This window comes from Nannospalax galili, unplaced genomic scaffold (assembly GCF_000622305.1).
Source record: "Nannospalax galili isolate Female #2095 unplaced genomic scaffold, S.galili_v1.0 scaffold800, whole genome shotgun sequence".
NCBI lineage: Eukaryota > Metazoa > Chordata > Mammalia > Rodentia > Spalacidae > Nannospalax > Nannospalax galili.
Genome location: NW_008347125.1, coordinates 2,645,451 through 2,657,737, shown reverse-complemented (window position 1 = coordinate 2,657,737; position 12,287 = coordinate 2,645,451). Strand labels below are relative to the sequence as shown.

General features: G+C 44.0%; 1 protein-coding gene across 4 annotated transcripts in view; it reads right to left on the bottom strand.

Annotated features, from left to right (window-relative positions):
• The window catches only part of Uso1 (USO1 vesicle transport factor), a 98,783-nt gene that overhangs the window by 46,370 nt on the left and 40,126 nt on the right, over window positions 1-12,287 (bottom strand). For all 4 annotated transcript variants that reach the window (XM_008843493.3, XM_029568521.1, XM_008843492.3 and 1 more), the window contains one exon: window positions 4,371-4,491. In XM_008843493.3, coding sequence (XP_008841715.1) covers window positions 4,371-4,491 — 121 coding nt within the window. The remainder of the gene's footprint in view (window positions 1-4,370; window positions 4,492-12,287) is intronic.

The window sequence follows — 12,287 nt, the reverse complement described above, 5'->3', positions numbered from 1 at the left end:
GCCTATTCTGACTCCTGACAACCACCACAGGCCACCATCTGTGGTATGTGTTCTTTCTTAGGTCTCACTTCAGTAACTTATTTTTGGTATTCAAATACAAGCTTAAATTATCATTTTTCTTTCAGAAATGATATTAAGACCCAATGACTAAGTTAGACTTCCAGCTACATGATATTTTCTATTTGCCTTCTGTACTAGATTATAATTCATGAACACAAAAATTTGCCAATTTGTACTAACCTCTACATTCCCACTAAGACAGAAATAAGACTTCAGGTCTATACAAAGTAGCTAACTATTAAGTAGTTATTGACTGAATCAATTCCATCTTATCTCTAAGAAGTATGACATTGCTGTCGCTACCTCTTCTTTGAAACCTTTTTTTCCCTTGGCTTCTTGCACTCTGGCCACTTCTCATGCTATTTTTTCATGGTTCCTATCCTCTATTATTTCATCCTTTTTCCACATCTTTGCTCACAACATACCACTGTCCTGGGCAGTTTCACACATACTACAGTTTCTGTTATCACAGTGAAAACTTTCCAATTGACTTCTAGGTGCTAGATCAGCTAAAGGTTGCTGCTGCTTCTGTGAAACACATGACTGATACGGGGTGCTCAGAGCTCCTAGGCCCCTCTAGTATACCCACATTTTTGGTCCTACTAGCTGAGTTATATGTTTATAATTACCCCAAACAAACACAAATCCCAAAATTATTTCACACCTGTGAGATAGGTCATTTGGTGTGCTAGTTTTTTTGTCAACTTAACACACACTATAATCACCTGGGAAGAGGGAACCTCAACAGAGGAATTCCCTCCATCAGACTGGCCTGTGGGGCATCTTCTTGATTGCTAATTGTTTCAAGAGTGCCCAGCCACTGTGGCTGGTGCCATCCTTGGGTAGATGGGCCTGGGCTGTATAAGATGTACAAGCCAGGGGAAGTGAGCCAGTAAGAAGCATTCCTCTATGATCTGTACTCCAGGTTCCCGCCTTGGCTTTTCTTGATAAGAGACTATGAGCTGTAAGCAAAATAAACTCTTTCCTCCCCAAGCTGCTTTTGGTCAGTGTTTTATCATAACAGAAACCAAACTAGGACAGTGGGTAAAGATGCTTGCCACCAAACCTGAGGACTTGAGTTCAATCCCTAGGACTCACGGGGTGAAAGGAGAGAACCGACTTCCATAAGTTGTCCTCTGAACTGCATACATACATGTATACACATGTACACAAACACATAAATGCACACTAAACAAATAAATGTAAAAAAATTTCTTTTTATGGTAACTATTTCTTAGAGCAATCTTATATTTACAGAAAAGGCAAACAAGCAGCTTCCACATACTCTAGACTTCCTAGTTTCCCCGTATTATCATTGTACATTACTGTGGTATATTTATTCTAACAGATGAACAAATATTGGCATACATTTAAAATCACAGTTCCCACCAGGGCTCATTCTTTGTGCTATAAAGATCTATGGGTTTTGACAAACATATAATCTTGATATTTACCATTACAGTGCCAAACAGAATAGTTTTATTGCTCTAAAACTACCAAACATTTCATCTATTTCTTCCTTTTCTCCCAATCCCTATCTGCTGATTTTTTTTTTTCTATCTCTAGTCTTTCCCAGAAAACTGCAGTAATTAGAATCACTTAGCAATAAGGTTTCCTCATATCATTTTGCAGTTTGAAAGCTCCTTTTATCACTAAGTAATATCCCATTTTATGACTGCACTAGCATTTATCCATTTACCTACTGACAACTTGGTCCAAGTTCTATCAACTGAATAAAGCTGCTATAAAAATTTATGCATAGGTTTCGTGTGGATATAAAATTTAAACTAGCGGGGCATGGTGGTGCATGCCTTTAATCCCAGCACTCTGGAGGGAGGCAGAGGCAGGCGGATCTCTGTAAGTTCAAGGCCAGCCTGGTCTACATAGTGAGTTCCAGGACAGCTGGGGCTACAGGAAGACCCTGTCTCAAAAAGACCAAAAAAAGAAAAACAACAACAAAAAAAACACAAAACTAATTTGGGGTAAATATCAAGCAATATTACTTTTAGATGGCATGGCAAGATTGTTTAGCTTTCTAAGAAACTACCAGAGTATCTTTCAAATTGGCAGTACCATTTTGCATTCCTATTAGCAACGAGTTTCTATTTTTCCATATCCTCACCAGCATCTAGTATTGTTAATGTTTTGGATTTTTATCATTATAATGCTGTGTAGTGGTATCTGTTTGAATTTGCAATTATCTAATGACATGGTATCATGTGTTTATGTGTGTTTACTGGTAATGTGTATTATCTTCTTTGGGGAGGAGTCTGTTCAGATCTTTTGTCTATTTTTCTTTTTTTTTTTTGCGCCCCCCCCACCCAGCTTTTGTCTATTTTTTAATTTGCTTATGCTCTTACTATTACGTTTTAAGACCTTTTTCAAATACGACTTTTATAATTTTTTCCCCAGTCCATCATGCCCTGTTTCTTCATCTCTTTATAGTGTTTTCTTTCTTTTTCTTTTTCTTTTTTTTTTTTTTTTTTTTTTTCTTTTTTTCCTTTTGAGACAGGGTCTCTCCATAGCCCCAGCTGGTCTGGAACTTGCTATGTAAACCAGGATGGCTTCAAGGTCACAGAGATCCACTGGCCTGCCATCTTTCCAGTCCTGAGACTCCCACTTTTGAAGCAGCCTTTCACTTCATTTTGAGAATGGAAGATGATTCTGCACCTGGTGGATATATGATCAGCACTATCTGTCTAGCACTACCCATAAGGCAGACTATAAAAGACTTATTCCTATATGGGCTAGAGAGATGGCTCAGCAGTTAACAGCACTAGCTGCTCTTGCAGGGGACCCAGGTTCTGTTCCCAGCATCTACATGGCAACTAACAACCATCTACAACTCCAGCTCCAGGGGATCTGCTCTCTTCTTATGGCCATGCACTCATGCATGCAGGAAATACATATACACATAAAAATTTTTAAAAATTTAAAAACTAAAAAACAAAAAAAAAAAAAAAAAAAAAAAAAAAAGAAAAAAGATTTATTCCTGGGAGCAGAAAGGCTGCCACCATATACATTTATTGGGGATGGACTGGTTCTATAAGAGCACATGAACATATTAAAATGTCAGAAAAAACCAGGTCTGAGAACTTATCAGGGGTCACTGAGATGGCTCAGTGGGTAAAAGCCTGGAGACCTGAGTTCAACCCCTGGAACCTCTGTAAAGTGGGAAGGAAAAAACTGACTCTTACAAAGTTGTCCTCTGACCTTCACACAGGTACCATGGCATGTATACTCACACATATACCTCATACTTTTTTTTAAAGAACTTATTGGATATACCAGATCAAGGAAAGTGTGTAACTCCCTTATTTGAACCACATAAAATAGTGGACACGTAACACTGGATTGGTGACAGGCCCCACTAATTTGTCATCTGATAACCTGATAGGTGCCTCAAGGCAGAGAACTATCAACCGTCCCAGGGGCTTCAGCTCTACTTGGTTCTGGCTGTTGCTATAATCTACTTGAGCTTGTCTGGAACTGCTTTTCACCAGCAGTCCTTCCATTCTTCTGGACCCAACCCTGCCCTTTATTTCTCCTTGCTCCAGCAGCTCAACTCTGGGCAGCTGGACTCAGAGGCCAACCCCAGCAGCTGCAGCAGTTTTTCCAGCTTCTGCTAAAGCTCAGTGTGGTTCATTATTATATCAGTAAACGCCATTTGATTTCTATTAGTTTCCAGGCTTCTCAGGACTTATGAAATCTCCTGAATGCTGCTACTGCCTTTTAACCTTTTGGAGTCACTCTGTAGCCTACAAACATAGCTGTATTTACTATACCACGTGTAACATATAATCTAAGAGTCAATATTTTAAGACTGGAATAAAAGAACTCATGTTTGCTTTGGCCAGGGTTATTGTGGAAAGCAGGTATCTGGCAAGCTGCTGTCACTAAAACCAGCAGACACCTTGGGAATTTGTTACTCAATAAATTCGGACACTATAGAAAGACAGAACCATGTTTTTCTATGTTTCTGACAGAGCTTACCCACAGCACAAATAGAAACCCCTTTCTGATCTTCCTTTCTTCTCTAGCTTAGATTTTGACAGACGTTCATTCTTCTATTCAATAGATAATAGGCTAAGCTTTCTAGTCTCACTGATTTCCATAACCCCTCCCAGGAAAAGGCTGAAATCTGTGAGAAACTGATTTTTTATACCTACATTTGCTTCTGAGCAGTTGATATGGCTGGGAAGGAAGAAATCATGTAATCAAGTTAATGCACTAGTATAAAATCATAGTGCACACTCAGCAGGGTGAGTGAATTCAAAGGAATCTCTTCACACAGACTCTTCACACTATACCTCCATCACTGTTCCCCTCCTCTGTAATAATGTCCAGTAGTCTCTCAAAAGCATTTTCAAAAGCAACAATTTTCTGGATTGCTCCGTTGCTTCTTGTTAGTGCCTGTAGTAGTAAGACACCCTGATGGAGAAGAAAGACATTCAGTTGAGCATAATATTTATAAAACATTCAGAAATGATTTTTAAAAAATCACAGAATTGGAGCTGGAGAGATGGCTCAGCAATTAAGAGCATGACGCAAGTGCACTTACATACATAAAGGCAATATACTCATAAACATAAAATAAAAATAATAATAAAATATTCTTTAAGATCATTTAAGGATGGGTAGCAATTTTATCACTTTTAGGTCCTTAACCTTAAATATATAAAAATAGGAAAGTAGATAAAGGACAAAGACATTTAAGCAATTTGCTCTCCTAAAGGTTATAAATCTCAAAGGGACAAAAATTCACACCCAACAATTTCTAATTGTTTTCTTTTTACTATATAATATAAATATACAATTATTGGGCTGGAGAGATGGCTCAGTGGTTAAAAGCACTGGTTGCTCTTTCAGAGGACCTAGGTTCAGTTCCTAGCACCCACGTCATGGCTAACAACCATCCATAACTACAGTTCCAGAGGATTCAATGGCCTCTTCTGACCTCTACAGGCAATGCACATCCATGGTACACTTACTTACAAGCAGGCAAAGCACACACATAAAACAAAAATAAATCAATCAAAAAATAAAAATTAAAACCAATTATTTCATACTCATCCATCACTGTGTAGTTTCCATTGTGGCTTATATGAATTGAGAATGATTTTATCTTTTTCAGATTTTGTCTTCTCAATGGTAGTAACACAAATCAACAAATACTACCACATTCTAACAGAACTTCCACAAAGTTCAGGAATTCTTATAAATATCTGGCCCCCAAATTCCCACAGTTTGATTCTAAATTAACATAAAAAGAAAAATGAAAGTTCATAGGGCTAGAGAGATGACTCAGTGGCTAAGAGCTCTGGTTGCTCTTACAGAGGACCCAGGTTTGGTTCCAGTACCCACATGGCAGCTAATAACTGTCAACAACTCCAGTTCCAGAACTTCAATGCCCTCTTCCAGCCTTCAAGGACACTGCATGACACAGGTGCATTTACATACAAGCAGGCAAAACATTCATACACATAAAATAATTGAATCAAAAAATATTTAGAAAAACAAAATGAAAATTTATGCCTCAAGAATAGCAAGTCCTAAAACAGAAAGTTGGCAAAAGCCTTTATCTCTGACTTTTAGTTTTCCTAAGCTCTTAAGAGGTAGAAATTTATACATTCTGTCATTTATCATTAAAACAAAACAAGTCACGGGCTGGTATGCTTTTAATCACAGCATTTGGGAGGCAAAAGTAGGGGGATCTCTGTTGAGTTCCAGGATAGCCAGCCAGGGCTACCTGGTGAGATATCTCAAAACAAAGACAAAAAGAAAACAAAATAAAAAAGACACCCCCCGCCCCCCGTAGCAGGAGGCCTCCAAAGATGGCCGGACCCAGAGCCCTGGGATTCAGCAAGAATTCACTTCTCTTCTTGGTCTGCAAATAGCATGCCAAAAGGAGTTCACGCCTCCGTACCCTGCTCATGAGCCCAGTGATTGCTGACAGACTGCATGGCGCGGACCAATCAGAAAACGATATGCTGACTAAAGGGACTTGGGGACAGAGAAAAGGGAAATATAAGGCCTGCCCCCTCCTGCATTAAATGAGCCTGCAGCACCTTGCCTAGTGCTTGCTTCTACCTGGCTCCCAGTGTCTGTGTGTTGACTTCGCGCCTCTTGCCCCCCCCAATCAGCAGGGGACCAGCCTTCACAGCTGGCCTAAGGAGGACTCGCAACACCTGGCGCCCGAACAGGGACCCCTGCCCACAGTGTTGGCAACACCCAGAACCTTGGTTCATTCAGTAAGTAGACCCCTGGATTTGTCTGTTTCTTCGGTTGCTCGAGGGTGAGTGAGTAGGCCCCTCCTCTGTCCCCTCCACCCTGTCTGTCATCTTTATTGTTGGACTAGTTTGTTAGATCAGGGAGGCACACTCCACCACGTGGTCCCGAAGCCCACGTCGGCACCTCTCACCTCTTGGCTCATCCCGGTGAGTTGACATAAGGGCTGATCCACCCTGAACTCAGAGCCCAGGCTTCGGGGTCACCCTGTTGCCTGTCCCGGAGACATCATGTGAGCATATGGCTAGAGGTGTCACGGCCTCCAGAGTCCCTCACTGAGCACAAGATATTTGGATCCGATACACCTTTAATGTCGGGGCTGGAACTGTGGGGGGCTTGGCCACTTTCGTAGCCACTGCCCAAGAGGTACAGCCCGCCCCAAGACTCGCTGCCCCAAGTGCAAAAAAGGGTTCCATTGGGCTAAAGACTGTAGTCACAGCCTCAACCTGACTTGGCTCATTTAAAATCCACCTGGGGCGCCCCTCAACTCCGCCCACAAAAGGGGAAACGAGACAGATATTATGGACTCTCCCAATCCTCAACCACTCCCCACTAATGACCCTGTTCCTAGATGGAACTGTCATAAAGGGCCTAGTAGACACAGGGGCTGTCACCATTATATCAGAAACTGAATCCCTTAAATTCCCTCATTGGAAATACCGGCCAGGCCCACCAATAAAAGGAGTTGGCGGCAAACAAGATACCAAGCTGGTCGCACATCCAGTATATTGGAAGGACCAGGGCAGAGTTACCCCCATAGTAGTGGATGTTCCCCGTAACTTATGGGGCTGAGACGTCTTAGAGGACATGGGCGCGGATGATGTTCTAGAGGGTTGGGCACAGATGACCACACCTTTTATGATGATATCATGCTCCATGATAACTTGGGACTATCAGGGAAAGGACACCTTGCCCAACACCCCCAATCCTAACGGCCACTGCTCACCCTGGATTGACTCCAATCTTGGCCCCTGAGCCGATCCCTATCACCTGGCTCTCTAATGATGCCATTTGGGTGGACCAGTGGCCTATAATAGAACCTAAATTATCTGCCCTCAAAAATTTGGTAGCTGAACAACTGAGGCTTGGCCACATTGAGCCCTCTCTCAGTAAACATAATACCACGATATTTGTTATTAAAAAGAAATCAGGGAAATACAGACTTCTCCAGGATCTTAGTGCAGTCAGTGCCCAGATGGAAAAAATGGGCTCGCTACAAGCCCGCTTACCACACCCTACAGCCATCTCCCCATCCCATCATATCGTAGTACTTGATATCCAGGATTATTTCTTCCAAATCCCTCTAGTGGAACAAGATAAACCTCACTTTGCCTTCACGGTTTGGGAGCCCAACTTTCAGAGAACAGCCAAGAGATACCAACGGAAGGTACTACCACAGGGTATGAAAAATAGCCCCACGATCTGTCAATTATATGTTAATAAGGCCTTAACCAACATCCCCAAGGACCTAATTGTCATCCACTATTTGGATGACATACTGCTAGCACACAAATCTCACAATACTTTACAGGCTGCAATATCCAGTCTGCTTGCCAATTTGGAATGTCTAGGTCTCCACATTGCACAAGACAAGTTACAATACATCCAACCTTTCACATTCCTTGGCTACCATATAGATACAGTAATTAAACCACTTAACCCTTCCATCTTACAAAAAACTATATATACCTTGACTGAGTTCCAAGAACTCTGTGGGACTATAAATTGGCTCAAGCAATTCATACCGGTCCCTGACTTGGAATTCTGGGCCTTGTTCTCTCTGCTGGAAGGCCATAATTCACCAACTTCAAGGATCCCTCACACCCAGCCAGCTAAGGATCTTCTTAATAAGATAGATCATATACTCTGATCTGCATCACTCTGACGTCATGACCCAGCAGAACCATTACTGGCCTTGATCCTCTGGACTAAAAATGGTGTCTTGGGGGTGCTATGGCAACAAGATCCCCTGGTGTGGATCCACCTGGCTACCTCGGACCTAACTAGACTTAGCTCTAAGTATAATATTGCCTTCAAGTTAGCAATTAAGGCCCAACAAACAGCCAGGGGCATATTTGGGAAGGAACCTGACAAAATTATACTGCCCTTTCCTCTTAAGCATTCCCAAACATTATGGGCAGACTCTCTGGCTTTCCAACTAATGATGTCTGGGTTCACGGGGGAGTTGGATAACCACGCACTCCCAGATAAGTGACTGGCCAGCCTGGCCTGTTTGGAAATCACCACTCAGCCACACACTTCGCCCTTCAAAAACCCCTTACCTTTAGCCATGCTAGCCTTCTCAGATGCCAATAAGTCCCATTATGGCGTCATCATTCAGCGCATGGGAAAGGATGACACCTGTTACATACAAGCCAATCCAGGCTCTGTCCAGTTGGGGGAGCTCCTGGCCTTGTTAAAAATCTTCCAAGTCTGCCAGACTGAGCCGCTCAATATATTCTCTGACAGCCAGTATGTGGTTCAGGCCCTCAGATGTCTTCCCTTTGCTCAGATAAAAGGCCACAAGGATCCCATCACTAGAACCATGAGAGCTCTCCAGATTACCTTAGATAACAGACAATGGCCCTGGCACATCTCCCACATAAGATCACACACCAAGCTCCCCGGGATCTTGGCAAAGGGAAATGACAAAGTAGATAAACTTATTATGTCTGTAGAGATTCCCCTACTAGAACAAGCAGGGCCTTACACCAACTATTTCACCTTTCTCCTCACAGTCTGCACTGCCTTCTACCCGACCTACCCATCTCTCAATCCAAACATCTCAGCAGGTCTTGCATAACATATGCACCCCCTTGCTCCTTTAGGCCCCCTCAATTGATATGGAGTTAACCCACGTGGTCTCCTACCCAATACCCTCTGGCAAATGGATGTCACCCATTACAACTCCTTTGGTAATCTTAAGTATGTCCATGTCATTATTGACACCTACTCCTCCTTTCTTTTCGCCATCGCTCAAACCAGTGAAAAGGCCTCACACGCCATTAAGGCAGTCAAATCAGCAATGCTGGTAAAGGGAGTGCCATGGACCCTAAAAACTGATAATGGGCCAGCTTACACCTCTCTACAATTCCAATCATTCCTGTCAACATGGAAAATTAGCCACTCCCTTGGCATCCCTTATAATCCACAGGGACAGGCCATTGTAGAGTGGGCCAATAGGACCCTCAAAGAAACATTACAAAACTTTGCTACCCCTGAGTCTAAAAGGGACCCACACCTGGCTCTAATTGAAGATCTATTCAGCATTAATTTCCTGTCCTTCGATGAAAATGGGTTGAGCCTGGCCTACAAACACTGGGGTACCATATTTAGGCCTATACCCATGCCACTAGTGAGATGGAAGGACCCTGTAACATGTCAACGGCAACTGCCCGCCTCCTTGTTAAGAAGAGGGTGAGGCTATGGTTGTGTGTTTCCTCAGACAGAAACAAAGCCAGTATGGGTTCCAGCAAGAGATGTGAAACCAGCAACTGACCAATGGGACCCCCCCAGGACCCAGAGACCTTGCTGCTATCTGGATAATTGGTTTACTCTTCCCTGCCCCTGCCACGGCCCAAGACCTCTGGGCCTTGGTCCCCTCCCCGCCTTTACTGTTGCCTTTATCACTTCACTCCCCAGCCTACCCCACCCTCTATTCAACTAATTCTATGCTTGGCCTCCCCACCATGGATCCAGCTACTTTCTGGGAATCACTCAATGGTTCCTGGCCCCTAAATAACTCTCTATGCTTCACTACCAACAACACATCCTCATGCGTTGGGCTGTCCAAGATTATGCCGGCAGTGCCTCCTCGGGGTACATGCTTAAACTCAAGGGCCTACTGAGGCTTTGACCACTTCCTTGGAGACTCCTTTGTCTCAAGGAAAACCCACCCACTTTGGAGCACAGGAAGGCTCCTGGAACTGTGGGGGGCTTGGCCACTTTCATAGCCACTGCCCAAGAGGTATAGCCCGCCCCAAGACTCGCTGCCCCAAGTGCAAAAAAGGGTTCCATTGAGCTAAAGACTGCAGGTCACAGCCTCAACTGGATTCGGCTCCTTTAAACTCCACCCAGGGCACCCCCTCAGCCCTGCCCACAAGAGGGGAAATGAGACAGATATTATGGACTTTCCCAATCCTCAACCACTCCCCACTAATGACCCTGTTATACTCTTGCCCTTATCACTTCATTCCCCAGCCTACCCCACCCTTTATTCAACTAATTCTATGCTTGGCCTCCCCACCATGGACCCAGCTACTTCCTGGGAATCACTCAATAGCTCCTGGCCCCTAAATAACTCTCTATGCTTCATTACCAACAATGCATCCTCATGCATTGGGCTGTTCAACCTGACCATCCAAGATTATGCCGACAGTGCCTCCTCGGGTTACACGCTTAAACTCAAGGGCCTTTCCCCTACCTTCAACAACACCCATGTAGCCTCGGTCCTCGCTGCACTGGGGACAATAATAACAGGGGAGGCGGAGGGGACTGCCACCCCTCTGGCCCCATTTTGCCCTGCCATTCTATGCCCACCACTTCCCAACTGCCCATGCTACACTCCCTTGCACCCTTTTTCCTCACGCTCCCTATACTGTGGCAGAGATGCCACCCTAAGCCCAACCATGCCATCCCTCCCTTTTGCCACTTCAGCCGCTCCCCCTCTAATCACTCCCTAGAATCTTAAGGGCCTTCAGCTTTCCAATGGCACTTACACTAACACCAATCCCTCTACTTGTGCCAAAACCAAAATCCTTATATCCATTGATCACACGACATCCTGGCCCCCTACCCACATTTGCGTGTGGCCCCCATTTTCCTTATTGCTAGCCAATGTTACCTCCAACCCTCAGCGACAACTCAACTGCTCCGATACCAACACCACTTGTGTACTGGTGGCCTGCTGGAACCATCCAGCTCACATAGTTCTCTTTATGTGTGAACCCATGGCCCTTTGGGTTCCAGTCACCAATGCAACCCACTTCCATGTGGTCACCCTTGTGGAGCGGACAGCCTTATCACAAGCCCCCCACTTAAAACAGTATTTCAGGGTCACTGCCGCTCTCATCTCAGCCATCGTCCTTGCATTAGGTTTGGCCGCCACAGCTGCGGTGGCTATCACCCAATCCTCCACTACTGTGGAGAGACTCCACGAGGCCGTGTCCAAAACCTCCTCTACTTTTCACACTCAGTCCCAATTAATGTGTTACAACAACAAATTGATCTCTTAAGAGCTGGCAATTACCAAAGACATGGCTCTACTAGCTTATGACCCTTGCTTTAGGTCACTTTGTCACCCCCTATAAAGTACAGAATATTACTGAAGTGCACCTACAACTCGTGCACTATATTCACGGCCACTGGAATCAAAAGTTTCTTAATTACTCTATATTACTAACTAATCAAATTATTGCTCTAAATTATACCCACACCCCCATGCTGGACATCAATTCAGGGTTCTTAGAAAAAATCTGGTCTAATCTAAAAGCACTGTTTGACCTGACTTGGATCGTTACTTAACTACTCCTGACATGCGTAATTATTCTTCTCTTTCTACTTCTTAAATGCCTTGTTCTTCGTTCAATCACTCGGTGTATCAGGCCCTCAGAAATGACTTCAAGCTGCCCTGTGCAGTCCGACAGACTTGGCTTGCACAAATGTATGAGGCCTCCTACAAATAATTCCCCACCTCAACTGATCCCCTGGGATGATACCCCTTGGAGGGCTGGTAGCCAATGACGGGTAAGATCCTGTTGGGCTGAATCAACCTAAGCCAGGACATGGACGTGTATATCCATGCTCCACTGACGGGTAAGGTTTATGCCTGAATAGGACAACCTAAGAGGGGCACAGTCCATGATCCTGGGGTCATCCTGAGGCGGAGCTGCCTACAGGCTCTCACTGGACAGTCATTTTTAAAGAAAAAGGGTGGAAAT